This window comes from Sprattus sprattus (genome assembly GCF_963457725.1).
Source record: "Sprattus sprattus genome assembly, chromosome: 3".
NCBI classification, from domain to species: domain Eukaryota; kingdom Metazoa; phylum Chordata; class Actinopteri; order Clupeiformes; family Clupeidae; genus Sprattus; species Sprattus sprattus.
Window position 1 is genome coordinate 61,271,985 of NC_137922.1, and position 27,831 is coordinate 61,299,815.

Consider the following 27,831-nt stretch of genomic DNA (forward strand, 5'->3'; position numbering starts at 1 on the left):
ATGAAAAAAACGAGGCCGCGATCGCTAAATCTAGTTGGATTAAATCTGATTTAGGACTTTGATTCATTTTTTAGTGGTAGCTCATCGTCTCTTTCTCAAAACGCGCAAACAAAGAGAGGACGAAAATATGAAAATAGAGCAACACCATCTTATTCGGATGCGTCGACAGGGCTAGCTCGATGCTAGCTAGCTCACAACAAATTTGGGGTGGGAATTTTTTTTGCATGCCATATCGAAATGCATTGAGATTGCACGTACTTCTAAAATCGGACACACTTTGCTTAAGGATTTCGGCTATCATGTAACAGTCGTTGATCCAGCATATGTGCGTGGCTATTAGCTTACCTTTCGACTGAAGTAAAGTAAGCGGCCAGAGAGAGGGGAGGATAGGCGCAGGAAAGGACGTGTACGGTCATATGTGTACATCAGTAATTTATTGGTTTCCGAATTAGATTTGAGTTTCTTTTTGCAGCACAGTTAAAGAGTTTTATAGAGAATGGTTCGTGACTAGATGTAGGAGAGGGAGAGTGAGACGGGAGGTAACGTTTTTTTTTTCATTTTATTTCTTCCAGAGGACGGGTGAACCACCCTCTCTATTACCCTCTTCTCCTCCATTTCTCTCCCTCTCAATATGCCGTGTTTCAGCTCGCATGGATTTGTTTTTTGAACGGGAGATAATGAACCGAACCTGACAGTCCAAGAAGACCTATAGTCGAACCGTGGGGATTATTTGAACCCCGCGTTCCGCCGCTTGGATCTGCTCTGTCGCACATATTTCACTAATGGATAGAAATTATCCAGGCGCGGGCTTCGGTGACCTAGGAGCCGGAGCGGGATGGAGCTATGAGCGATCGGCGAAGGCAAGGTAAGAGAAATGGGGACCATGTGTAGTACTACGATTGCATATCCTAAACTCTGAAAAATAAATAACCAAATGTCCTTTTTTACATTAACATCGTCATTAGACTTTCGTCGTTTTTTGTTGTGACCTAACACTGCACAGGTTACCGCGGTTAAGGTGTCTGAAACCTACGTGCGACCTATATATCAATTGAAAAGCGGTTCATGTGGGAGGGGGTTGGGGGTCTCGGCAGCCCTAGGAATGTGATTGACAGACCTAATGTGGTTTGGAAGGTAGACATGGATTTTGGGTGGAGAGAGAGAGAGGAGGAAAGGGAGGGCGGGTTTGTGCTCTTTCCATTTATTTATTTATTTTAAATTACTGGATCTTTGACAATAATTCACGCCTCCCCGTTGGGATGACACCCTGCCTCTGGACACATGCTCGTTTACTAAGTGACAGTGAACACAACACACATACACACGCATTAGATGGATTAACATAACGACGCCTTTTGTCTAAATGAACACAACCACACAATTCCAAGTACGCACTTAATGTGACATTGAATGTTGGAAATGCACCATTTTCATGACATATGTAATGTATTGCCGCGGCAACGAATCGAAATAACAGCAGTCACACAGTTAACGTTAAGTTACCTGCTTTAATTGCATGGCAACACACTATTATCTTAATCAGAGAGGGCAGTGCAATTAAGACGTTATATCTTTCCCGATGTTTTCCGTTCTAAATAGGAGATGTATTCACATTTCCATCACTAATTAGTGACGCCAATAGTTAACATGATTCCTCCGGTCCCGAAGTTAAAGGCTTAGCACTTAGCACACATTTTAGCCTCCATAATAAATTCATGCTACGTTAGCCTACATTATCCACTTTACTTTACACGTCACTGCACTTGTCAAGTCACAAACGGCTGAATGTGATAGCTGCCATCACGTAAAATTGTGATATAGCGGTTTAACTCAGGTATTCTGTGTACTAAACTAGCAAGTTCTGATCACTGGCGAACAACGCGTTAGCCAGGCAAGCTAACCAGGCCTTCTACAGGCCTCTGTAGCTGATTAAAAAACCCAGTTGCCCGCAGCCGCTGCTAAAATGTTCTCCCAGATGTAACGTTGGCACCCGCAGCAAAAATAAAACACAAAACCATGTGTCCCTGCGGTACCCGAAACACTCTCACAATGGTAACCCGCTTTTCTAAAAATGATTTACGTAAAGTGAGATATGACAAGGTGCTCTGTGCTGTGAGCATGTTAGCTTGCTAGGTGCTGTACACATCACTGTCCGCAAGCTAGAGGAAATGGGTTTCGTTCGCATGCCGCGAGTCATCGTGCACCTTTTTTTTTTGGTTGCTGCATGAAAGCTGTACTGAACTGCTTCTGTCGACCTTGTGTAGTAGTGGTGGTGATCTGTAAGGTCCTCAAACTTGCATGTTAGGTTAAATGAATCTGCTGTTGCATCCAATCGGAGCTTGTGCAGCTGTATCACTGCAAAACCTTCGACCTATTTTCTGATGGAAATGTATCCTATTTTAGTACTTCACTATTTCAAGTCAATCAAGCATTAAAGCCCATTAATCACTGTCACCAAATCCGGTAGTTTCGCCCAGATGTCCAGTAGCACAACAGAGGATAGATATGTGGAGCTCTATTAAACATCGAAACTCATGATCCTTTTGCTCATCACTTTTATTGTATTTCAAGAATTCAGATAGATAGATAGATAGATAGATAGATTCTTTATTAATCCCGAGGGAAATTTAGGTCAACCAGCATCTTAATACACAGATACACTTATACATCTCACCGACATACATAAGAGCTCTATGAAACTGAAAGTTGATTTTTATGTAGGATTATGACTAACTCATTCCTCAGCTATCCTTTGCTTTCATCCTTATATCTTTTTGCTTAGAATTTTTATTTTATTTTAATTCAGATATGAAACTCTCAAAGTTGATTTTATATGTAGGATTATGACTAACTCATTCTCAATCTCCCCCCCCCCCCCCCCCCCCCAGTGGTTCTTAACCTTTTTGGAGGTACTTTACCCTGCAAGCTTCATCAGTGCATTCGTCGAACCCTTCGTAATTCGAAAAATAAAATATGATTTCTTCAAAACGACATTGCTAGTGTGAACCGGGGCTATACTGTGTGTGTGTCTTGACCCCTGCCGAACCCCTGAGAGTGGCTCAACGAACCCCTGGTTCTAAACTAAAGGCTGATTTATGCTCGGTTACGTAAGCGCAAGAGGCCGCGCAAGCCCCTTGCGTGCCCCTTGCGCGACTTTTCACGTCTTGCGTGCGTTGGCCCCTTTTTCTAGACTTGCGCCATTTTACGCAAGCCTATTGTTCTGGGTGTGAATTGCTTGGCAACACCTCCAACGCAACGCGTAAGCACCTAGCAATTCATGCTCCCTTTAGAAGCATGCAAGGGCCTTAACTCATTGATCATTTTATATTTCCCACCTCAGCCTGGTGTATGGCAGCTCCAGGTCCTCCCATCCTGAGTCGGAGCTCCTCCACCGGCAGGCCTACGCCACGCCCCACCCACTGCAGGGCTACGCCACCAACCACCACCCAGGCAGCTCCGCCCAGGGAGGAGCGTGGGGCGCCGGGAGAAGTTTGGGTAAGAGTGTGTGTGTGTGTGTGTGTGTGTGTGTGTGTGTGTGTGTGTGTGTGTGTGTGTGTGGGGTGTAAGAGTGTGATCTAACCCTAGAGCGATAATACCAGTTAGCGAAGACATTCGAGTTACTTTGGACACCTTGTCATCAATATCTGATCCGTTCACTATCACTGACCATTCATAGTGTGATCTTTAGCGTTTATACCAGTTAATGAAGACAGTGGTACAGGAGGTAGAGAAGTCGTTTAGTAATCAGAAGGTTGCTAGTTCGATTCCTCACTGTAAAGCGTCCTTGAGTAAGACACTGAACCCCTAATTGCTCCTGATGTGCAGTGTGCCATCAGTGTAAATGTAAAATATGTATACATCCTTGTAAGTCGCTTTTGATAAAAGCGTCTGCTAAATGACTAAATTTAAATGTAAGGTACTACAGGTGCCTCATTGTATTTAATGAGTTAGTGGGAACTCCTGTTTGGCTGCAGCGTGTCTAGCGTGCTAATTAGCAATTTGTATTCATCAGAAGAAGATTTAGATTGACTGTACCGGCTGTCTTGGTGGTATTATAGTTAGTTTCTATATAGTTTCTATATATATACAGTACTGTGCAAAAGTTTTAGGCAGGTGTGAAAAAATGCTGTAAACTAAGAATGCTTTCAAAAATGGAAGTGTTAACAGTTTATTTTCATCAATTCTTCATAAATTAACAAAATGCAGTGAAGGAACAGAAGAAAATTCTAAATTAAAACAATATTTGGTGTGACCAACCTTTGCCTTCAAAATAGCAATTCTTCCAGATACACTTGCGCACAGTTTTTGAAGGAACTCGGCTGGTAAATTGTTCCAAACATCTTGGAGAACTAACCACAGATCTTCTGTGGATGTAGGCATCCTACAATTCTTCTGTCTCTTCATGTAAACCCAGACAGACTCGATGATGTAGAGATCAGGGCTCTGTGGGGGTCATACCATCACTTGCAGGACTTTCTGTTCTTCTTTAAGCTGAAGATAGTTGTTAATGACATTGGCTGTATGTTTGGGGTTATGTTCCTGCTGCAGAATACATTTGGTGCCAATCATACGCCTCCCTGATGGTATTGCATGATGGATTAGTATCTGCCTGTATTTCTCAGCATTAAGGACACCATTCATTCTGACCAAATCTCCAACTCCACTTGCAGAAATGCAGCCCCAACCTGGAAAGGAACCTCTACCATGCTTCACTGTTGCCTGCAGACTCTCATTATTGTACCTCTCTCCAGCCCTTCGGCGAACAAACTGCCTTCTTCTACAGCTAAATATTTCTAATTTTGACTCATCAGTCCAGAGCACCTTCTGCCATGTTTCTGCACCTCAGTTTCTATGTTTTCGTGCTTAGTTCAGTCACTTGGCCTTGTTTCCTTGTCGGGGTAGAGCTTTTTGGCTGCAACTCTTCCATGAAGACCACTTCTGGCCAGACTTCCCCGGACAGTAAATGTCTGTACCTGGGTACCACTGGTTTCTGCTAGTTCTGTGCTGATGCCACTGCTTGAAATCTTCCGATTTCGAAGGTAAATAAGCTTGATGTGTTTTTCATCAGCTGTATTAAGTTTCCTTGGCTGACCACTGCGTCTACGATCCTCAACGTCTTCTTCAAAAGAGCTTGAACTGCACATTTTGAAACCCCTGTCTGCTTTGAAATCTTTGTCTGGGAGAGACCCTGCTGATGCAGTATAACTACGTTGTGTCTTGTTGCTGTGCTCAGTCTTACCATGTAAATGGATACAAAATAAACATTTATTGTTCACATTTTTCAAAGCATTCTTAGTTCATAGCATTTTTTCACACCTGCCTAAAACTTTTGCACAGTACTGTATATATATAGTTCGTTTCTAATAGGTAGGCACTCTGAGATTCCTGTGAATGAAAAGCGCGTTAAAAATAAATTAATTATTATTATTATTATTATGAAGGTAGCCATTCTCACTTCATTGTGGTCAGTGCCAGGCCATTTAATCAATCTAATCAATCACTGTCTGTTCTCTCAGGCTTGTCGGGGTTGTTTGATACCGGGCTGCACCACGGAAGCCCTTCGGGAGCCGATGCGTCCGTCATGAACCTGATTTCAGCGCTGGAGTCTCGTGGACCTCAGCCGCCCCCCTCCGCCTCCTCCCTCCTCTCGCAGTTCCGCACCCCGACCTGGCAGACTGGTGAGGCTCCAAAGGATGACACTGGATGAGAAACCAGAGTGTTTCATAAATAATTAATCATAAATATTATATATATATATATCACCTGTAGAATTTATAGCCCTGGCTTCCAAGCAATAAGCTGTAGCGACCCCGTCGGCCGATTCTAATTTGTTGTTCATGTTAAGTCTGGGTCTGTTTGTTGTTTAGTCTAATTTGTTGTTTATGTTTAGTCTGGGTTTGCTTTTTCTAAATAGATGTTTAAATGTTCAGTCTCAGGTCTGTATTTGCATCTCTTTCTTTCCCTTTCCCTCTGTCTCTGTCTCTCTCTCTCTCTCTCTCTTACTCTGTCTCTGTCTCTCTCTCTTACTCTCTCCCTCCCTCTCTTTCTTTCTTTTTCTCCCTCCCTCTCTTTAGCTCTCTCTCTCTTTCTTTCTTTCTTTTTTTTTTCTCCCTCCCTCTCTTTCTTTCTTTCTTTCTTTCTTTCTCTCTCTCTCTCTCTCTCTCTCTCTTTCTCTCTCTCACCCTCCCTCCCTCTCAATCTCTCTCTCTTTCCCTCCCTCTCTTTCTTTCTTTTTCTCCCTCCCTCCCTCTCTTTCTTTTTTTCTCTCTCTCTGTCTCTCTGTCTCTCTCTCTCTCTCTCTCTCTCTCTCTCTCTCTCTTTACTGGTCCATGTCCTCATTCATCTTGTTTTTTTTGTCTCCAGCGATGCACACCCCGGCCCCCGCGGAACTCTTCATCTCTGGAGCTCTTCCTGGATCTGGATCTTTCCCATCGTCCTCTGCGCTGTCGGCCTATCAGCACCCAGCGTCGTTCTCCGGCCGCTCCTTCCCCGGCGTGACGCCCTCCCTCTCCCTCCAGGACACGCCCACCTTTAGCCCCACCTCCAATGGCCTCCTGTCTCCCCACGACCCCCTGCTGCACATCAAGACGCCGTCGCAGTCCAGCCTGGGTTTCGACCGCCTGCTGTCCTCGCAGGGTGCCGCGGCGGCGTACCGCGGGGGTCACGACCCCACGGCGGGCAGCGTGACCTCTGCCCAGGCGTCCTCCGTGGCGGCAGCCTCGGCCTCGGCTCGCCACCTCCAGTCGCACCAGTTCAACCTGCTGTCGTCGCAGCTCCAGGACCAGTCCTCCCAGCTCTACGGCTCCTCCGTGTTCTCCTCCGCCCCCGTCCCACAGCCCTCCCCCCAGGAGCGGACCGTACCCCGGCAGGACAGCGTGATCAAGCACTACCAGCGCCCCACGTCCGCCCAGGCCCCCTCCTCCAGCCCACACCCCCTCCAGCACTATCTCAGTTGTGGGGTGTCGGGGTACCAACAGCCGGCGCCACCCCCCTCCCGGCACGCTGGCCTCGCCTGCAGCCCCCTGGGAGAGCACAGCCCCTCCTCCTCCGAGCCCAAGCCCTCCCCCCGGATCGAGCAGTACCGACCCATCATCCAGCCACCCTACACTCCCGCCGCCCCCTCTTCTTCCTCCGCAGGCGGCGCTGGGAAGGCGGCGAAGAGCAACTCAAGCAGCGGCTACTCCTCCTCTGGGTCGGGGTCTTCGTCGCGGACCCCTCACACTCCCCCCTCAGCGGCGTCCTCGGCCTCATCCAACTCTTCGTCGGCGTCGTCCTCCTCTTCCTCTGCGACCGCCGGCGGAGGAGGAGGAGCTCGACCTTCGAACTCCATCCCGACCTCCAGCAGCGGCGCGACCTCGGCTCCGTCTCGCCAGCAAGCGCCCAGCGCTCAGCAGTCCGCTCCCCCTCCTCCTCCCCCGCAAACACACCCTCAGCCCCAGCCCACCTCCTCCAACTCCTCCCAGCAGCAGCAGCAGTCCAAGTCCTGCCTGTCAGGCTACGGATCCCCAATCGCCAGCGTCAAGCCCTCCAGCAACCTGACTGGCCAGACCCCTCCGCAGCCGCAGGCCCAGTCCCAGTCGTACTCCCCTGGCCAGCCCCCTCCTTCCCACCTCTCCCAGTCGGGGTACGGGGGGTTCAGCTCCCCGCAGGCCCATGATCTGCCCTCTGCCAGGGCGTCTGGCGTGGGCAAGGGGGGCTACGGCAGCATGGGAGCTCAGTCGTTTTCAGCCGACTCCGTCTACGGGGCAGATTCGGGGTACGGGTCCATGCCGTCGTCCCTCGGGGGTGCGGGGAGCCCCTCCATGGGGTATGGAGCGGCGGGACACTCCCCGGCTCTCCTGCGCGGCTCGGGGGGAGGTGGTGGTGGCGGATCAGGAGGTGGGGGTAACGGTTCGGGAAGTGGGGGTGCAGGAGGTGGGAGCAGCGGAGGCGGGTCGTACCACATGCCGGACTCCAGCCCGTCTCCCTCGGGGAACTCTGCCATCATCCGCCCGGGACTGCACTCCCCCGTGCCCTCCAGACCGGTCCAGTCGCCCGTCGGAACCGGCTCCAACAAGTACCTGTCCTCGGTCCTGTCCCCCTCCTTCCTGCCGTCCCCCCAGGGGGGGTACCCCGACACCCGAGGCGGCCCCCCTCGTTCCCAGTCCTACCACCCGCCGAAGGGCAAGTCTGACGGTGGCATGCACGGCGTGGCAGAGAGGCCCGCGCCAGAGGACGACGACGAAGAGGACTTCCTCATCCAGCACCTCCTGCAGGCTCAGAGTCCCGCCTCCCACCACCACGCTCCGCAGTCTGCCCAGCAACAGCAGCCTGTGGCGCCACCCCAGGACGCGGGCAAGGGTCTGGCCTATCCGCCCCAGGACGCGGTGGGCAAGGGTCTGGCCTATCCGTCCCAGGAAGCGGTGGGCAAGGGTCTGGCCTATCCGCCCCAGGACGCGGTGGGCAAGGGTCTGGCCTACGAGATGAGCAAGAGCTCCGAGGAGAGGTACCACCTCCAGAGTGTGATCCGCACACACAGTGCCACCTCCAACACGGGCGGCTCAGGGGCTCAGGGAGCCAGCGCAGGCTTGGACAGCCAGCTGGAGATGTCATTGAAGAAACAACAACAAGCGCAGCAGCAGCAGCAGCAGCATAAGCAGCATCAACAACAACACCAACAACAACAACACCAACAGCAACAACAACACCAACAGCAGCAGCATCAGCAGCAGCACCAACAGCAGCAGCAACATCATCTTCAACAGCAGCAGAAGAGCAGCAGATCCATGTCCAATGATGGCAGGGGCAGCAGCGATCAGACACACTCCCACTCGCACCACCAACATGACGCCCTGGGGTCCGTAGTGCACTACGGTCGCGGGGGGGACCCCTACTCCCAGCACCCTCTGTCTCAGCACCCCCCACCTTCCCACCACCAACAACAACAACACACCCCACACACCCCGACACACCCACACACCCCTACACACACACACCTGCACTCCCACCCCCACATGGATCTCCAGAAGAAACCCCAAGACCCCGGGGACATGTCCTACGGGTGCAAGACCCCAGAGGTGCCACCGCAACACCATCACTCGCACCAACACCCACAGCAGCAGCAGCAACAGCAACAGCAGCAACAACAACACTCCCAACAACAGTCGCAGCAGCATCATCATCAACAGCAGCAGCAGCCTCCCTCCCAGCATGCCCAGCACCTATCCCAGCATGCACAGCAGCAGTCCCAGCAGCAGCAGCACCACCAGAACCAGTCCCAGGCCCGGCAGAACCAGACCCAGGCCCGGCAGAACCAGTCCTCCATGATGGACTCCCCCACCGACCAGAACCAGCCTCGGCAACCCCCTCACCTGCTGCAGTCGGTCCTGTCCCACACCACACGCAAGATGGACCCCCAACAGCAGCAGCAGCAACAGCAACAACAGCAACAACAACACTCCATGAGCCAGCAGCAGCAGGCGATGATGGAAGCAGCCGGCGGCGGGGTGGTTGGGTCCTCGGAGAGCCAGGCTCGCCAGCAGCAGCAGCAGACCTCCCAGCTGCAGCTTCAGCTCCAGTCCCAGAACTTGGAGTCCGCGGGTCACTATGGCCGCTCGTCCCAGCAGCAGCAGCAGCAGCAGCAGCAGCAGGACCAGTCGAGGTCCAAATCCTCCGCGGTGTCGTCCCTGGACATGCTGGAGCGGTCCCTCTCGCGGAACTCCAGCACGGAGGGCGGAATGGGGGACGAACGGGTCGGAGGCGGCGGTGGAAGTGGCGGTGGTGGAAGAGGCAGCGGCGGGGATCGTCACCGCGGCGCCCAGGAGCAACAGCAGCAGAGGCTTCCGTCCCACCACAGCCAGCAGCAGCAGCAGCAGCACCAGCATCACGCCTCGGAGCTGCACTCGTACCTGTCGGAACCAGAACTGGGCTTAAACGCCGCTACCCACGGGGGACACCACATGCCACCGCACCACCAAGGCCCGCAGACGCAGTCACACCCAAACTCCCACCACCAACACCCACAGCACCCACAGCACCCACAGCAGCACCCTCACCACATGTCCTCCCAGGCACCAGGTGGCGCCACCTCGCAGCAGCAGCAGCAGCAGCAGCGTCAGCAGCAGCAGCAGGAACCCAGCCACTCCGCCCAGCTCCAGCGCTCAGAGCATCAGCAGCAGTTTGACCCCAGGAGCCCGGCGATCAAGTCCCAGAATCAGAATCAGAACCAGACGCAGCAGCAGAGCCAGAGGTACGTCCCGCTGCCGTCCATCTGCTTCCCAGACTCCCTCCTGCCGGACGAGGACCGCTCGTTCTTTCCCGGGATGGAGGACATGTTCTGCCCCGACGAGTACAAGTCCAGCTGCCACGGCGGCGGAGAGAACCAGGGAGGGCAGGAGGGCGTCTCTCAGGGCCACGGAGGGCAGGAGGGGGGCATGGAGGGCATGAAGGCGTCAGGAGCGGGCAGAGGCGACGGTACGGAGTCCGGTTACGACATGATGGGCCACCACGGCGACCAGGGGTACGGGCAGTACTGTCCGGACCTTTCCGAGTCGGACAACGGCCCCATGCATTTGGACCTGGACTCGCTGAAGAGCCACGAGCTGCCGTCCACCGTCAACACGGAACAATTAGGTCTGATCCAGTCACAGCCCCAGGGTCTGGGCATGGGAGGCGCCGGGTCCATGGGAGACGGGTCCGGCGGGAACAAGATGGGTGGCAACGCCGGGCCCGGTTCAGGAGGAGGCCCCGGCGGGCTCACCTCGCCGATCTTCTGCTCGTCTCGACCCAAGAAGCTCCTCAAGTCCAGCTCCTTCCACTTGCTCAAGGAGCGGCCCGACCCGAACGCCATGCCCAAGAAGAGCTACGCGCAGGAGTACGAGTTCGAGGACGACGAGGACAAGGCCAACGTTCCCGCGGACATCCGCCTGAACAGCCGCCGACTTCCGGATCTGATTCCCGACCTCGTATCCAGCTGTCGGAAGTCCGGTGGTGGTGGAGGAGGAGGAGGAATGGGAAGTGGGGCGATGAATCCAATGATGGACGACCTAGATTTTGGGTACCTGGGTCCGCCTCCGCATCTCTTGCCCAATGAGGGCCCCAAGAAGAGGGGCAGGAAGCCCAGCAAGCCCAAGCGGGACGGACCCCCACGTCCGCGCGGCCGTCCACGGATACGCCCGCTGCCCGAACCCCAAGTGTCCAGAAGCATGATGGGAGAGGTCGTCGGGACGACGGGCTATGTTGGGGTTCCGGAGCAGAGGGGGCGTGGTCGTGGGCGAGGCCGAGGGCGTGGCAGGCGGGAGGACGCCATGATGGATATGGACATGGCGCAGAAAGAACAGAACCAGATGTACCATCAACACATGCAGCATCAACAACAACAGCAGCATCACCACCACCAACAACAACAACAACACCAACAACACCATCAGCAGACGATGCCTCATCTGCACCAGGAGCCCATTAAACCCATTAAGGTGAGAAAGGAATAATACAAATAATATATAATAAATAATAATACTAATGAAAGCTTTTTCCATTATTGCTTCTCTCAAACCTCTGGAGAGATTCTTGCATTAGGAAAAATTATTTGATGTTTCAGACAGACATATTGATCTAGATGTAGTGCATCGTCAAGTACTGAATCCAGTGAACATGCCCAAACTGTCTGTGTGTGTCTGTGTGTCTGTGTGTCTGTGTGTGTGTGTGTGTGTGTGTGTGTGTGTGTGTGTGTGTGTGTGTGTGTGTGTGTGTGTGTGTATGTGTATGATGGCACTGAATCCAGTAATCATGCCCAAACTGTGTGTGTATCTCAGCTGGTAGAGCATGGTGCTAACAATACCAAGGCAATGGGCCCAGCACCCCAGCCTCACACATACTGATAAACTATGATGTCTGTCTGATTAAACACTGTAGAACTGTCTCCTAAATAATAATAAATAACTTGTTCTGTATAGCACCTTTCATGCAAAACAATACATCTCAAAGTGCTTAAATGATGAAATGTAGTGAAACTAAATCTCAATGTATGCACTAATGCAATGTGAACGAGTGTTAGGCCCAATCTCAATACTTCCCCTTACCCCTTATCTTACCCCTTACCCTCGAAGTTGCGCGTTCATGTGAGAGCTAGTGGTGTCTCAATACCCAATTTGATCAAGATTAAGGGGTAAGGTTGAGGGGTGTATGGCCCTTGTTTTTAAGATTATCGTTGAGCTCACTTGCTCCTCCCAGCTCGGGAATAAAAAAAAAAAAATTGGCTGCTTGAAGCGAGGAATATTTTACATCAATAAAGCCATCTACACAACTTTTTATATGTTTATAATGACTCGGTTTGATCTAAAATGAACGACACGAACGATGCATAGTATTGTAGGTCTTAACTGAAGCTTCAAACGGTAGTTTTAGGTTACAATTAGCGCGTATGCCACCACTTCATTGGGTTATATGGAAGCTTGCTAGGACTAGTCTGACTCCATGCATGTGTACAGATAACTTTAATATCCACGAATTACGTTTGATATCTGTGAATGACAGCACTTGCTTTGGAGACATCGATCCGTGCTTTACATGTACCGTCCACAAAACAATTACGACAGTCTAGTTTTGTGCTCTATACAGTCGTATATATTTGCAACCATAATTGAAACTTTTTTTAAATCGCTAGTTTCATAGCTCATACAGTCACGCATGTCTACAGATAACTTATCCGCAAATTCCGTTTGATATCTGTGAATGACAGCACTTGTTTGAAGACATCGACCTGTGCTTTACATGTACCATCCTGTATTATCCAGGGACGCCAAGTGACGTACCCGAAACCGAGTGGCGTCTCATTTCATAGGGGAAAGTTTTCAGCCCTTGGCCCTTACACTTGCAAGTGCTAGGGTTAAGACAAAGACAAAGACAAAGCAAAAGGGGCAAGGGGAAGAATCGAGATTCGGCCTTAATGTATGCACTAATTCAATGTGAACGAGTGTCAATGTATGCACTAATGCAATGTGTACGAGTGTAAATGTATGTAAAATGCTAAATGTGTGTGTGCTTTCCTCGCCCATATTGCAGATCAAGCTACCCGTCGGCTCCATGTCGTCCTCTGACGCGTTGCTTCGCACGGACTCGCTGTCTGGCACTGACCAGGCTCTCTCTGATGGTTCTGTTGGGTCCGCGCCCTCCCTGGGCCTCAGCCCCGGCACTCCTGGACCTCCAGAACAGAACCAGAACCGCAGCCAGGAGAAGGGCAAGTCTAAGAGCCAGGAGGTGAGATAAGTGAACCGAGGGATAAATTTGGCAAAACAAAGAGAATTTTTTATTATCGGATGGATGGATGGATGGATACTTTATTAATCCAGAGGGAAATTTAAGAAACCCAATATGGCGCAGCATTATTGTGTACATGCTCATGTTGTTCACCATGACACACACACACACACATTGGTGTTGGTCAGTCTGTTCATGTGTCCTCTCTCTACCCCTCACAGGCCGATGACAAGGAACCAGAGAAGGCGGGCTTCATGGCGTCTTTCTTGGACTTCCTGAAATCCGGCAAAAAGAATCCCGGGATGGGAATGCCGCCAGGTCCTGGAATAATGGGTCCTGGGAACGGGGACGACGCCTCTCCGGGAAAGACGGGCGGCGGGATCCGGCCCCTGTCTCCCCCTCCGCCCCCCCCTCCAGCGCCTCCGGCCTCCAGCGGGTTCGGCGAGAGCGAGGGCGACGGCAGCCTCTCATTGGGCAGCTGCCCGAGCCCCTGCAAGCGCCTGGACGAGGAGCTGAAGCGTAACCTGGAGACGCTCCCGTCCTTCTCCTCCGACGAGGAAGACTCCGTGGGGAAGAACCAGGACCTGCAGAAGAGCATCTCGTCCGCCATCTCCGCCCTCTACGACACGCCCCAGCTCAGCACTTCCTCTTCCTCCCTCCCCCCGCCCTCCCTGCCGTCTCCTCCGTCTCCACGGCAACAACATTCGCCGCCTCCTCCTCCTCCTCCAGCCCCGCTCACCCCGACCCAGCAGCCCCCGGCACTCAGCCCGCAGCCCCCCACACACACCCCCCACGGCCAGCCCACCGCCCACGGCCTCGGCCAGCACGCGGAGCCGGCGGTGCTGGAGAGGGAAGAGGCAGGGGAGGAAGAGGAAGAAGAAGAGGAGGAAGAGGAGATGGAGCAGGAGTCTGAGCAGCAGCCACAGCAGCAACAACAACAGAAGCAGCAGGAAGAGGAAGATGAAGAAGAAGAGGCGCGAAACAAACAGAGGAGAAGAGAAGAAGAAGAGGAGGAGGAGAAAAGGAAAAGGATGAGACTGAGGAGGACCAGGTTCCTGAGCTGGAGATGCTGGGAGTTCTAAGGTCGGAGGTAAGAGAGAATAAGACCCGCTTCGTTCTCATAAGAACCCTTTGGGTTGCAGTGACCTACATTACACACCTGGTGTCCGCTGATGCTATTTTCATCCCTGTTGATGCATAACTACACGCCTTCCTCTTTTCTTCTGTTCCAGACTCCCCTGTTCCATCTCCCCAGCCCACTGGTCCTCTTCTCCTCCTCCCCTCTCTCCTTCTTCCGCCTCCTCCTCTCCCTCCCCTCCCCGCTCCTCCTCTCTCCCTCCCATCACCCCTTCCAGAAGAGGAGGAGGAGGATGAGGAGGAGGAGGAGGAGGATGATCAGCATTCCGAGAAGGAGCAGTCCTCTCCTCCTCCTCCTCCGAGCCCCCTCGCTCCCTCATCCCGGTCCTCTCACCCCCAGGCCTGGATCCCCGTCCTCCCTCTGCTCCTCTGTCAGACGCAGAAGGAGACGCAGAAGAAGACGCACCTCCTCCCATGTCCCCCAGCCCTCCTGCATCACCGCTCCCCCCGCCCTCGCCTCCTCCCCCCGCCCCGACACCACCCTCAGCGGGGCCGCTCTGGCGCCCCCTGGCCTCACGGAGGAGGAGGATGACGCCCCACGCCACAGATCCTGCCGCTGCACCTGGCTCAGAAGCAGAGCGGCGCGGCCATCGCGGGCGAGAGCGAGGAGGACGACAGTGAGAGCGGCGGGGAGGGAATCTTCCGGGAGCGTGACGAGTTTGTGGTGCGCATCGAGGACCATCAAGCAACTCAAGGTGGATATTATTATTATTATTATTATTATTATTATTATATATCCCTTTCTGTGTGTGGGGTCCATCGAGGACATCAAGCAACTGAAGGTGGATATTAATATTATTATTATTATTATTAATAATTATTATATATCCCATGTCTCTGGTGTGTGTGGGTCTAGCTGTTCTCTTGTTTGGGGCCCGTGTCTGTCACCTGTCATTAAAGTCATTGACAATAGTAGCTATAGTATGAATATCAAATACAGGTGAATTTCATACCTTACCCTTTTTTTTTTACCCAAATGTAAATAATGCATACCTTTTTTTGTGCGTGTGTGTGGTGTGTGCTGGCATTGACAATGTCAGTGTTGCCTTCGATAAGTGCCTAAAGGCTAATTGTTTATTGTCTCTGGGCTGAGCCATGAGGAGTGAAGTTGATATTGTGATGGTTCTGACTGGGGTAAAGATGAATGGATATGAATACAAACATAGTACATAATATCCATACAAAAACCAGAGCAGCCAAATGTGCAGACAGCAGCAATGACTTCAGTGGGTGTGTGAGATGTCTGCACCCGTGAAGTGTGTGAGGTTCACAGTCTGAGCTGCAGACTACTGCGACTGCTAACGCTGAGTGCTTATGCTAGTTGTAAAGCTGTTTGTGAGGATCATACATGTTTGGGCTGTTGGAATGACTTTTGATAGTGTTAATGAAATGAGACGGATATTGTCATTTTCTCCAAAACGCCTCATATTCTCATTGCCATGTTCAGGGATTACACTTTTTGCTTTTGTATTTTAGTTTTAGCTATGGCTGCCGAAAGACAATTTTAGTGAGATGCATATGTGTGCATATTCTAATACAAATCAACTATTGTTTAGCCTGTTGCATGCACTTTCAATGGATGGCTTTTACCAAGGATCAGTCACCTGATATGCACCAGATATGCACCAGTATGCTGTAGACCCATGACCCATGAATGTAGTCAGATGTCAGGTCACAGTTAGCCAACATCAAAGGCACATTGTTGAGTTGGAGAAGAGAATGTGAAATAAATCATTGATTTACTAGTGCTTGTTGTTGTTTGTGTATGCACATTTAGAAGGAAAGGTGTGCTGACTCAACAGTGTTGTATGTGTTTGTTGTGGTGTCACGGTAGCCTGTGGTTGTTTGTATTTGTTTGTTGTGGTGTCACGGTAGGCTGTGTGTGTGTGTGTTTGTTTGTTTGTTTGTTTGTTTGTTTGTGGTGTCACAGTAGGCTGTGTTTGCCTGTTTCCATCAGTGAGCTCCAATCTCTTCAGACTGTAAACATATTGCTTGTTTACACCATAACAGCTTCACCTTTTTGATGTATTTTTTCCCCCTCGTATGGAAAGCCAGTCTTGTTCCCCTCGTAGGGAAACCCCACATTAACCCCAGTCTTGTGTCAGTCTTCTGTCCTCCCCACAATAACCCCAGTCTTGTGTCAGTCTTCTGTCCTCCCCACATTAACCCCAGTCTTGTTTCTTGTGCCCCCCCCCAGCTCGCTCTGCAGACCGGCAGAGAGCCCCCACCCATCTGGCGTGTCCAGAAGGCCCTTCTGCAGAAGTTCAGCCCTGAGATCAAAGATGGCCAGAGGCAGTTCTGTGCCACCAGCAACGTAAGTTGTGCTTTATTACACCAGATATATATACTTAAGCAATATAGTACGAGTGGGAGTGGGGTAGGTAAGGGATGGTGTTCGGCCGTAGCCACCGAGGCCGGAGGGATTATGCCTTACCTACCCCACTCCCACGAGTGCTGTATTGCTTTTATAAAACACTTCTACAGTCAACAAATTAACATTTCAACACGAAGTTATTGATTAAAAATTGTTTATTTTCGCCATTGTTTCTCCGCAACAAAAAATAGTTCCATTGCCAACGTCTTGGTTTGGAATTTTAAGAACTTTGAATTACCGGTTATCATCAATGCGCTAAAGAATGTTTCATCGCAGACTGATTTATTATTAGCTGTGAAAAGTCCCAGACAGTTGGTATGTTGACGGATAATCCAACTCATGGAACGTCTCTCGTCCAATCAGAAACAGCTTAATTACGCGATAGAACCCAATTGTTTTATAATAATATATTATACAACAGTTAGATCCAGTCAAACAATTGATTCACTTATGATTGGACGAGTGGAGATATCCTAGATTATGATTGGACGGGTGGAGATATCCTAGATTATGATTGGACGAGTGGAGATATCCTAGATTATGATTGGACGAGTGGAGATATCCTCGGCTTCCAGCCTCACGCTTATGATGGTGATATCCTTTACAACCCTACTGGCACTTTGGCCTTTAGCTTAATTCTGTCTTCAAGATGCACACATTAGACTCCACCTGTGAAGCATACCATACACTTGTAGAGCACACACACACACACACACACACACACACACACACACAAAACACACTCCCACACTCACACACACACACACACACACACACACACAAAACACACTCACACACACACACACACTCCCACACACACACACTCACACACTCACACACACACACACACTCCCACACACACACACACACACACACACACACACTCACACACTCACACACTCACACACTCACACACTCACACACTCACACACTCACACACTCACACACACACACACACACACACACACACACACCATACACATCTTGGCAGACATTGTTTTTACTGTAAGAAGCAGCACACACACACATAGAGGTCCGGGTAGTGATATTATACGTAGTGATAATATGGTCATTTCCAGAGATATGTGATGCTATTGTTGTTTCCATGATGGCCGCCGATATTCATTGGTGTTTTTGTTGTTTCTCAACGTGTTGTGTCAGTATTTGGGCTACTTTGGCGATGCGAAGAAACGGTACCAGCGGCTGTACGTGAAGTTCCTGGAGAACGTGAGCAAGAAGGACTACGTGAGGGTGTGCTCCTTTAAGCCATGGCACAGACCCTCAGTCACACTCAGGTACGTCTCCTTTAAGCCCCTCCGTCACACTCAGGTACGTCTCCTTTAAGACACTCAGTCACACTCAGGTACGTCTCCTTTAACACACTCAGTCACACTCAGGTACGTGTCCTTTAAGACACTCTGTCACACTCAGGTACGTGTCCTTTAAGACACTCTGTCACACTCAGGTACGTCTCCTTTAAGACACTCAGTCACACTCAGGTACGTGTCCTTTAAGACACTCTGTCACACTCAGGTACGTGTCCTTTAAGACACTCTGTCACACTCAGGTACGTGTCCTTTAAGACACTCTGTCACACTCAGGTACGTCTCCTTTAAGCCCCTCAGTCACACTCAGGTACGTCTCCTTTAAGACACTCTGTCACACTCAGGTACGTCTCCAGAAGGTTCTCTGGATACTGACTGTTAACAGGGGCCACTGTTTGAGTTAGCAAGAAATACAAGTATTTTTAAAATGTTGTTTAATATATGCATACATCACAGTAGAAAGAAGAGTTTAAGATTAAAGTTTTTTTTTTTTTAAATGACGGGAGATGAATAATGGGAGGGCAGGAATTAGAGAGAAAACGATTTTTCTGGCATCAGGTGTTATGAAGTAAATCTAAAAGAGTTATTTTCCATTGTTTTTTAATAATAATAATAATAATAACTAATTTTATTTGTTGAGCACTCTTCATTCAAGGAGAATCTCAGAGTGCTACATAGTTAAAAACGGCTCTCAGCAAAAAGACAGTTTAAGACAATTATACGTTTTTTTAAAAAGTAGGAAATGCCTTTCTTAATAAAAAGGATTTTAGGCCAGTCTTAAAACAGTCCAGTGTCTGTTTCTCTCTCTCGTTGTCTAGGCGCCAGTCCCTCCAGAGGATGGCGTCTCCCGGCAACAACCAGACGGCTCCTCCTCCGGTGAAGAAGGAGGAGAAAGAGAAGGAGAAGGAGAAACCGAAAGAGAGGGAGACGAGGGAGACGAGGGAAAGGAGTAACGTCAAGGAGAGAGATCAACGGGCTTCCGACCGGGTGGTGAAGACGAAAGAGAAGGAACGAGAGAAAGAGAGAGAGAGGGAGAAGAGAGCCGTGGCGGCTCCGGAGAAGGCGGAGAAGAGGAGTGCGGCGGCGGCGGCGGAGCGAGGGAAGGTGAAGGAGGAGAAGAAGGGAGGAGGAGGAGGAGGAGGAGGAGAGAGGAGGTCGGAGCGACCCGCCAAACCAGTCCAGGTCAAGGCCAAGGCTGAGCCGCCGCCCAAGAAGAGGAGGAAGTGGCTGAAGGAGGTGCCATCATCTTCCTCCTCTGACTCCTCCGCCAGTGAAGATGAAGGTGAGTGATGAGCTGTGTGTGTGTGTGTGTGTGTGTGTGTGTGTGTGTGTGTCTCTGTGTGTGTGTGTGTGTGGCAAGGTTGGAATACCTTTGGTAATCACTCTATGTGAGGAAGGTTAAAGACTGAGTGCCTTGACACAATTTTTTGTTTATTGTTTTGACGCTATATAATACAATTTGAATGGAATTGAGTTATAAATGAGGTGGGAACAGAGATCTGCTACAGAGCTTCTTAAAGAACAGGCTGCTACTCGTGCCAGCATACTTCTCAAGGTCCCATGGCCGCGTCACCATCATGTCACACTACCCTAACCCACCATCATAGTGCACTTCACCACTCCATGCCATGAGTGCACAAGTGCAGTTGGGTGAATCTGCAGGGCAGGCAACAGCCATGGCAGCCGTGGCCTACTGGTTAGGGTTTCAGGCCGGAAACCGTAGGGTGGCCGGTTCGATCCCCGACCAGTAGGAAAAATGTGGGCGGGGGAAGTGGTAGACCACTGCTCTCCCATGCCCACATCCACGGCTGAAGTGCCCTTGAGCAAGGCACCTAACCCCTATCACTGCTCCCCGGGCGCCGCCAATGGCAGCCCACTGCTCCGGGTTAGTGTGTAACCTCACTTCACTGTGTGTGTGTGTGTGTGTGTGTCACTTCCCTGGATAGGTTAAATGCAGAGGTGAATTTCAGAGTGTGTGTGTCTACACCACCTCTGCCATAGAGAGGACTATCACTTTTTTTTTTTAACCCTTGTCACCATCATAGTGCACTTGACCACTCCATGCCATGAGAGCCCAAGTGCAGTGGAGTGAATCTGCAAGGCAGGCAACAGCATGTTTCACTCGGAGACGCTGTCAGAACATTCAGGCAACATTTCTCTTCGTTTTAGAGAACCACCCCCTGATACTGATCAGACTTACCTGGCACTAGATACGTAAATAACAAGAATGGGAAACCGCCGCCTTGTGACCTTGACCTTTTGACCTTGACATCTGAAAATCGAATCAATTATTGCCATTATATGACCCAATCTCCCCCCAAAGTTTGATGGAAATCGGTCCATGCGTTTCTGCGTAATCCTGCTGACAAACAAACATATAGGGGCGAAAACATAACCTCCTTGGCGGAGGTAATAAAGTAATCTCTGATTCGTGTCTCACTTGTAATCAAACCTAGTCGACTGGAATTTCTCTTGTGGGTGTGGTGCCCTTGCAAACGTTTTATCTGCAAAATCTCACCAAACCATCGCCAGGAAGTGGGGCATTGGGCAGACAGGAAGTGGGGCATTGGGCAGACAGGAAGTGGGGCATCGGGCAGACAGGAAGTGGGGCATCGGGCAGACAGGAAGTGGGGCAGACAGGAAGTGGGGCATCGGGCAGACAGGAAGTGGGGCATCGGGCAGACAGGAAGTGGGGCATCGAGCAGACAGGAAGTGGGGCGTTCACCTGGGCGCTAGGTACCCGTAGGAGCGCCAGACTGTTGTTGTGTGTGTGTGTGTGTGTGTGTGTGTGTGTGTGTGTGTGTGTGTGTGTGTGTGTGTGTGTGTGTGTGTGTGTGTGCGCGTGCGTGTCACTGTGCTCTACAAGCGTCCCCTATGTTTCTGTATTTGCATGTGGTGCAAACCTCAAAGCCACAGGAGACGTTGCAACTCTGAAATGCAAATCAAATGGACCGCTCTGACTTCACAGCCACACATTATACATGGTCAGGCCTAGTGCTTTAAAAAGCAGAGAGAAACAATAGTCTGGGGAGTGTTTGTGCCTGTTATTGGTGTAGTGTATTTACTGTTCAATTTCATGTTTCATGTTTCATGAAAGTGTGTCTTTCAACAGAAACATATTTGAATGAACTGTAAGTCATTCTTGCCTCGTCCTTTCTCTCCTCTCCCCCAGTATCAGTCAGTCTGAACACGCGGGCCATGAGGGAGATGTTCCGCAGCTACGTGGAGATGCTGGTCAGCACGGCGCTGGACCCAGACATGATCCAGGCCCTGGAGGATACTGAAGGTACTACACCTAACCCTAGCACACAAACACACACACACACACACACACACAACACACACACAGAAGGTGCTAACCCTAACCCTAACACACAAACACACACACACACACACACACACACACACACAGAAGGTCCTAACCCTAACACACACACACACACACACACACACACAGAAGGTGCTAACCCTAACCCTTGATGAAGACAAACAAATGCCTTTCATTTCATTTCACTTATTTGTTTTTGTGTGTTGTGTAAAAAAATGATGTTTTTTCTTGGGATAGTAATGCAACCTTGTAACTGCAAAAGATGTTCCATCAATTAAAAGAATAATTTCTGTAATCACATTTGTATCATAATCTAATATAATATAATAAATATAATATAATATAATCTGGCACCATGATTATGCATTGTGGGGTCTGAAACAAAAGCACTGGAGATGGTCTCAGGAGTAAAGCTTGAGTCAAGTGTGTACAGTGATAAGTGGAACAGATTTGTGAGAAGGACCTGTAGTATTTACCCAAGAGAATCCATTTGTGGTCGCCCTTATCTTTCTGTGGTATGCCTGTCTCCTGCTGCCTCGACTGATTTCTCCTGCTCTCTCATTGGTTCATAGACGAGCTCTACCTCCCGCCCATGCGTAAGATTGACAGCGTCCTCGGCGAACAGAAGCGGAAACTCCTGAGGAGAGTCAGCATGAGCTCCCAACACCAGGTACCCTACCCCTCACGCTTTATTTAACACACTCATGAGCTCCCAACACCAGGTACCCTCACCCTCACGCTTTATTTAACACACTCATGAGCTCCCAACACCAGGTACCCTCACCCTCACGCTTTATTTAACACACTCATGAGCTCCCAACACCAGGTACCCTCACCCTCACGCTTTATTTAACACACTCATGAGCTCCCAACACCAGGTACCCTCACCCTCACGCTTTATTTAACACACTCATGAGCTCCCAACACCAGGTACCCTCACCCTCACGCTTTATTTAACACACTCATGAGCTCCCAACACCAGGTACCCTCACCCTCACGCTTTATTTAACACACTCATGAGCGTCCAACACCAGGTACCCTCACCCTCACGCTTTATTTTGCATACTTTTAATTCCTGCTAAATTAATTGCAAAAAGAAAACCGAATGGACTGCACACTTTTACTTTTTCTATTTGATTATGTTGTCGCCACATGGATGATTTGCCTTCCTCAGAGTGTTTGGTTGAGTGTGCAGTCCGTTTATTTTTCCTTTGTTTCGTCAGTTGATGAGGAGTAGCACTCGTGCAGGCAAACATCGTTTTGAGTTCATTCGTACGTCCGACCCTGTGTCAATTTCCACCCTCCCCACCCCCCCCCACCCCGCTCATCATCTCTGTCATCATGGGTTTGCCTAACAGGTTTATGGGAGACGCAGAGGTGAACTCCCACACACACACACACACACACACACACCCCCCCACCCCGCTCATCATCTCTGTCATCATGGGTTTGCCTAACAGGTTTATGGGAGACGCAGAGGTGAACTCCCACACACACACACACACACACACACCCCCCCCCACCCCGCTCATCATCTCTGTCATCATGGGTTTGCCTAACAGGTTTATGGGAGACGCAGAGGTGAACTCCCACACACACACACACACACACACACCCCCCCCCACCCCGCTCATCATCTCTGTCATCATGGGTTTGCCTAACAGGTTTATTGTTAGAACACAATGGGGTGGGAATGCATAATTCATTGCTCTCCATTCAGGTTCAAACACGTTGTGCCTTTGATGTCAATTGATGATAAAGTCCATTAAGCTGTGCTAGCTTGATGCTTCCACCTGCAGTCACAAGGCCAACTAGCATGAAAGAACTACACATACACACACACACACACACACACACACACACACACACACCTGCAGTCACAAGGCCAACTAGCATGAAAGAACTATACATACACACACACACACACACACACACACACCTGCAGTCACAAGGCCAACTAGCATGAAAGAACTACACAAACACACACACACACACACACAAACACACACACACCTGCAGTCACAAGGCCAACTAGCATGAAAGAACTACACATACACACACACACACAAACACACACACACACACACACCTGCAGTCACAAGGCCAACTAGCATGAAAGAACTACACACACACACACACACACACACACACACACTCACACCTGCAGTCACAAGGCCAACTAGCATGAAAGAACCACACACACACACACACACACACACACACAGTGGCATCACATCCACCTCCTTTCTGTTCAGTATTCCCAGTAGAAATTATACAGCTCTTTTGACAGACCTTTTGTTCACCCTTAGCACGAGTACATTAATTCTCTGCCTAATCTCTTCTGTGATTCTTGGGAATTATTCAGCAGCTGCCGTGTTGTCTTTCCTCCTCTCTCTCTCTCTCTCTCTCTCTCTCTCTCTCTCTCTCTCTCTCTCTCTCTCTCTCTCTCTCTCTCTCTCTCTCACCTGTACATTCATTCTCTGCCTTCTGTGTTTCTTGGGAATTATTCAGCAGCTGCCATGTTGTCTTCTCTCCTCACAGGAAGCCCTTCACACGTTCCCTCAGATCTCCGCCGACCCGTTGGAGTCTGGCACGGTGAGGGTCCGGCTGGGCGGGGAGGGATACAACCGCAAGACCCTGAGCCGGGTCAAGAAGAGTCTGCCCAAACCACAGGTAGGGGTGCCGGAGTGTGTGTGTGAGGAGTGTGTGTGTGAGGAGTGTGTGTGTGAGGAGAGTGTGTGTGAGGAGTTTGTGAGGAGAGTGTGTGTGTGAGCCGTGTCAAGAAGAGTCTGCCCAAACCACAGGTAGGGTTGCCGGAGTGTGTGTGTGAGGAGTGTGTGTGTGAGGAGAGTGTGTGTGTGAGCCGTGTCAAGAAGAGTCTGCCCAAACCACAGGTAGGGGGGCCGCTACAGGAAATAATCAATGCATAATAGCCTCCGTTTAAATCCACAGGTGCGTTACACACAGAATAACAACTTGTCAGAATGAAATGAAACATTATTTCAATGAATTATTATCTGTGAGGAAATGAATAAAAATGTTGCGAGCCCCGCACGAAGTTCTGCACGATTCTGTAATTCTGAAGACAAATTTGAGAGGCAGCGAACTGTATTTCTAAGCATCCTGTTTTGTTTTGTTTCTGGTATGGCGTTGGTTTGTTTACATTTCTTTTCCGATAAAGTAAGCTATTTACAAAGACATTAAATCATCTCAAATATAATCAAGATGTATTGAAAGCGCAGGGATATTTTTTGCCCTTTTGGATTAAAGAAGTATTTCATGACCGTTCTTTGTGTTTTTAGGATCTGTTTGTTGACCTCCATTTGTGATTTTTGTTCTTCCAGGACCTTAAACTGTCAAGGATGTGTTTGTTGACCTCCATTTGTGATTTGTGTGTTTCCAGGACCTTAAACTGTCCACAGAGACGTGTGGCATCTACAGTCTCTACCACTCTCTCCATCACTATAAATACCACACATTCCTACACTGTAAAAAAGAGGTGAGCAACGTCTGGGCACACACACTATACTATGGCTGCTGAATTCAAATCAAAATTAGAATACATAACTACAGTCTGACTTTAACGTGTAAAGCACAACATAATCTGTGAGAATATTTTAAAAGTAGTGTTAAAATCATGTTTTTATAAATTAGTATTATTGTTTGCAGGTATTCATTTTTAGGATCTAAAAAAGAATGAGAAAGAGAGAGAAAACATGTGGTAGTAATCATCCCTCTCTCTCTCTCTCTTTCTCTCTCCCCCTGTCTTTCTCTCTCACTTTCTCTCTCTCCCTCTCTCTCTCTCTCTCTCTCTCTCTCTCTCTAGACGGTCACTATCGAGCAGGCGTCAGAGGATCCAGGCCAGGAGGAGGTGGTGCAGCAGTGTATGGCCAATCAGAGCTGGCTGGAGACCCTGTTCAACTCCTTCATGGAGCTCATGGCCCTCAGCTCCAAAGTGTGAGCGAGAGAGGCAGAGTGAGGCCAGGAGGGTCTGAGTGCTGCCCCCTACAGTCCTGGCAGAGCTAGTGCAGACACGAGGGCTGTACGAGGACAGAGGAGTGAAAATGAAATTTCTAGATTTCAAAATAAGAGATTAGGAAACTGCTGCCATGCCTCGGATTTGGTCTGGAATACTTTGTGAAAATGAACTCGACTTCAAGATATCAGTGCAAGACAAAGTGGGTCGTAAATATCCGTTTGAAACTGATTCTTATTGCTTCAGCACCTGACAAGAGATGGGACTGAAGTTCTCCACGGTGATGAAGATAGGTCTCCACGGTGATGAAGATTGGTCTCCACGGTGATGAAGATCGGTCTCCACGGTGATGAAGATCAGTCTCCAGGGTGATGAAGATAGGTCTCCACGGTGATGAAGATCAGTCTCCACGGTGATGAAGATCAGTCTCCACGGTGATGAAGATCAGTCTCCACGGTGATGAAGATCAGTCTCCACCGTCTGAAGTGATCTGCACATTGAGATCCAGAACTGAATAAAAGAGTTAAGAGGCCATTTTAAAAGAGGAGCCATCGTATTCAAAAGATAAACAAACAGACTTATGGGGAAAAGGACAAAAAGATGAAGAGAAGAATGGAGCAATGTGAAGGAGGAGGTTTGTCACACGTTGCAAAAAATGGAGGAAAAAATAAACACGTTGATGCAAAAAGACTGAGATATGATATGGCACTGTGAACCATGATACTCAAGGGAGTACGGAGTCCCGTCACCATGCAACAGGAGACGCATAGTTTTGTTTTGTTTTGTTTTTGGGGCGCGGTGAGTCAGTTGATTCATCGTGCGTGGCGTTACCGACGGCGTGAACTGGTTCCCGTGGTAACAATGGTTAGAGAGTGAGTCTGTTACTGTTTTACACAGAATTATTTTTAAAAAACAATAATGGTTTTCTCCAGCCCTGTGGGGGGCACTGTGGGGCAGGGGAAAGACTGGTAGTGTTTCTAACGAGTACTGAATGCAGTGAGATTTTGACATGGACTTGGAAAGGATGGGGGGTTAAATATGTATTGACATTCAATGCTTCAGGCAATGTGAGTGCTGTGTATGATGTAGAATAATATTGTACACACATTTTTATTATTTATACGAAAAGACGTTTTTAACAGGAACTCGCAGAGAGAAACACATTCACTAGCATCTGAAGTAACTCTTTTTTTCTTTTGTTTGTTTGTTTGTTTCCAACGGTTACAAATGAAATGTTTTTGCCACGTTTCTGAGCTTTCTGCCTTTACGCCGTGCACCAAGGTTTCACGTTCAAGGAGGACTTAAAGTGGCAGCGGTCTTCCTGCGTACACGCGCCCTCATCAGATGATACCGATTATCATCAGATGGCAAGTGTATCGAGGAAAAGAGAAAAACGTTAAATATATTTGAGAACTAAACCGCATTGTAGGCTATAATTTTATTCATTCATTCATCCATTCATTTAAAAAATGAAAAACGAACAAAAAAAAAACTTGGTTGTAAGAGAGCTACGAGGAACGGTGCGCTCCCACGAGGGAGGGTTTATGTTGCGTAATATTTAAGGATGTTTTCATTTTCTCCGCTTGTTGTTTGTGGGTATCATGAGTATTATTTTGGAACAATCTTAATATTTCTGTTTCCCCCCTGAAAAAAAGCCTTGTGTAAATATTGTACAGCTTCCGCCACAGACCCTCCGCTTCTTCTCCTGTACATGGGACTATCCTTGTATTTGACAAACAAATAAAAAAAACCTTCAAAGTGGAGATAACATCATCACAGTTTGCTCAGTTTCTTCTGCACTTCTTTATTATTCATACGCCATGATGTCATGTGAGGGGATAACCAACTTGGGATAATTTTTATTTAAAGCAACACTATTAAACAATGTGTCGTTTTATAGTCAACTAGTTTTGGTACCAACCTCAAGTTCATTTTTATAGCATATGGTCATGTGAAGGACATATAAACACCTGTGTCTTTCCCATTAGCCATCCAAGATATGCCCTATGTAATTCTGTGTTCTGGGCTGGAACACTTTGCAAACATGGAAAAAAAATGCTTTCACAGCATGACATTTCCAGCTATATCGCCAAAAGACACCAGTTGGTGTGTTGGCAAGCTTCTATCAGTGTCAGCTGGGCTGTTGGTGGTGTTTGCAAGGCTTTTGCATGCCTTCTAGGAAGTTAGCTCGCTAGTTTTGGAACAGAACTGCTTATTGCTGCTTTTATATAAACTTTATGAATATACATTTTTTTGGATGTTATTTGTATAAACTGTCAAAGTATAACATTTGTGTAATCTTTTCCGGTGACGGGGTGAGATGATGAAACGGGGAATATATTTTCTTTAAGTGTGAAGTCTGAAGAGCTTGTCTTCCTTATGAAACCCTTTAAGTGTGAAGTCTGAAGAGCTTGTCTTCCTTATGAAACCCTTTAAGTGTGAAGTCTGAAGAGCT

General features: G+C 49.1%; 1 protein-coding gene across 1 annotated transcript; it reads left to right on the top strand.

Moving 5' to 3' along the window:
- LOC308362938 (proline-rich protein 12-like) lies at nt 1-27,121 on the top strand. The gene is given in 20 exon segments (XM_080835664.1): nt 1-865; nt 3,341-3,495; nt 5,517-5,678; nt 6,364-11,453; nt 13,042-13,236; nt 13,458-14,210; nt 14,492-14,498; nt 14,592-14,699; nt 14,702-14,845; nt 14,848-14,904; nt 14,907-15,052; nt 15,054-15,068; nt 16,571-16,687; nt 17,909-18,042; nt 18,891-19,354; nt 21,245-21,358; nt 21,973-22,070; nt 23,942-24,073; nt 24,804-24,899; nt 25,227-27,121. Coding segments are annotated over 20 exon segments (8,205 nt in total). The 5' UTR covers nt 1-782; the 3' UTR covers nt 25,362-27,121.
- Nucleotides 27,122-27,831: the final 710 nt, after the last annotated feature.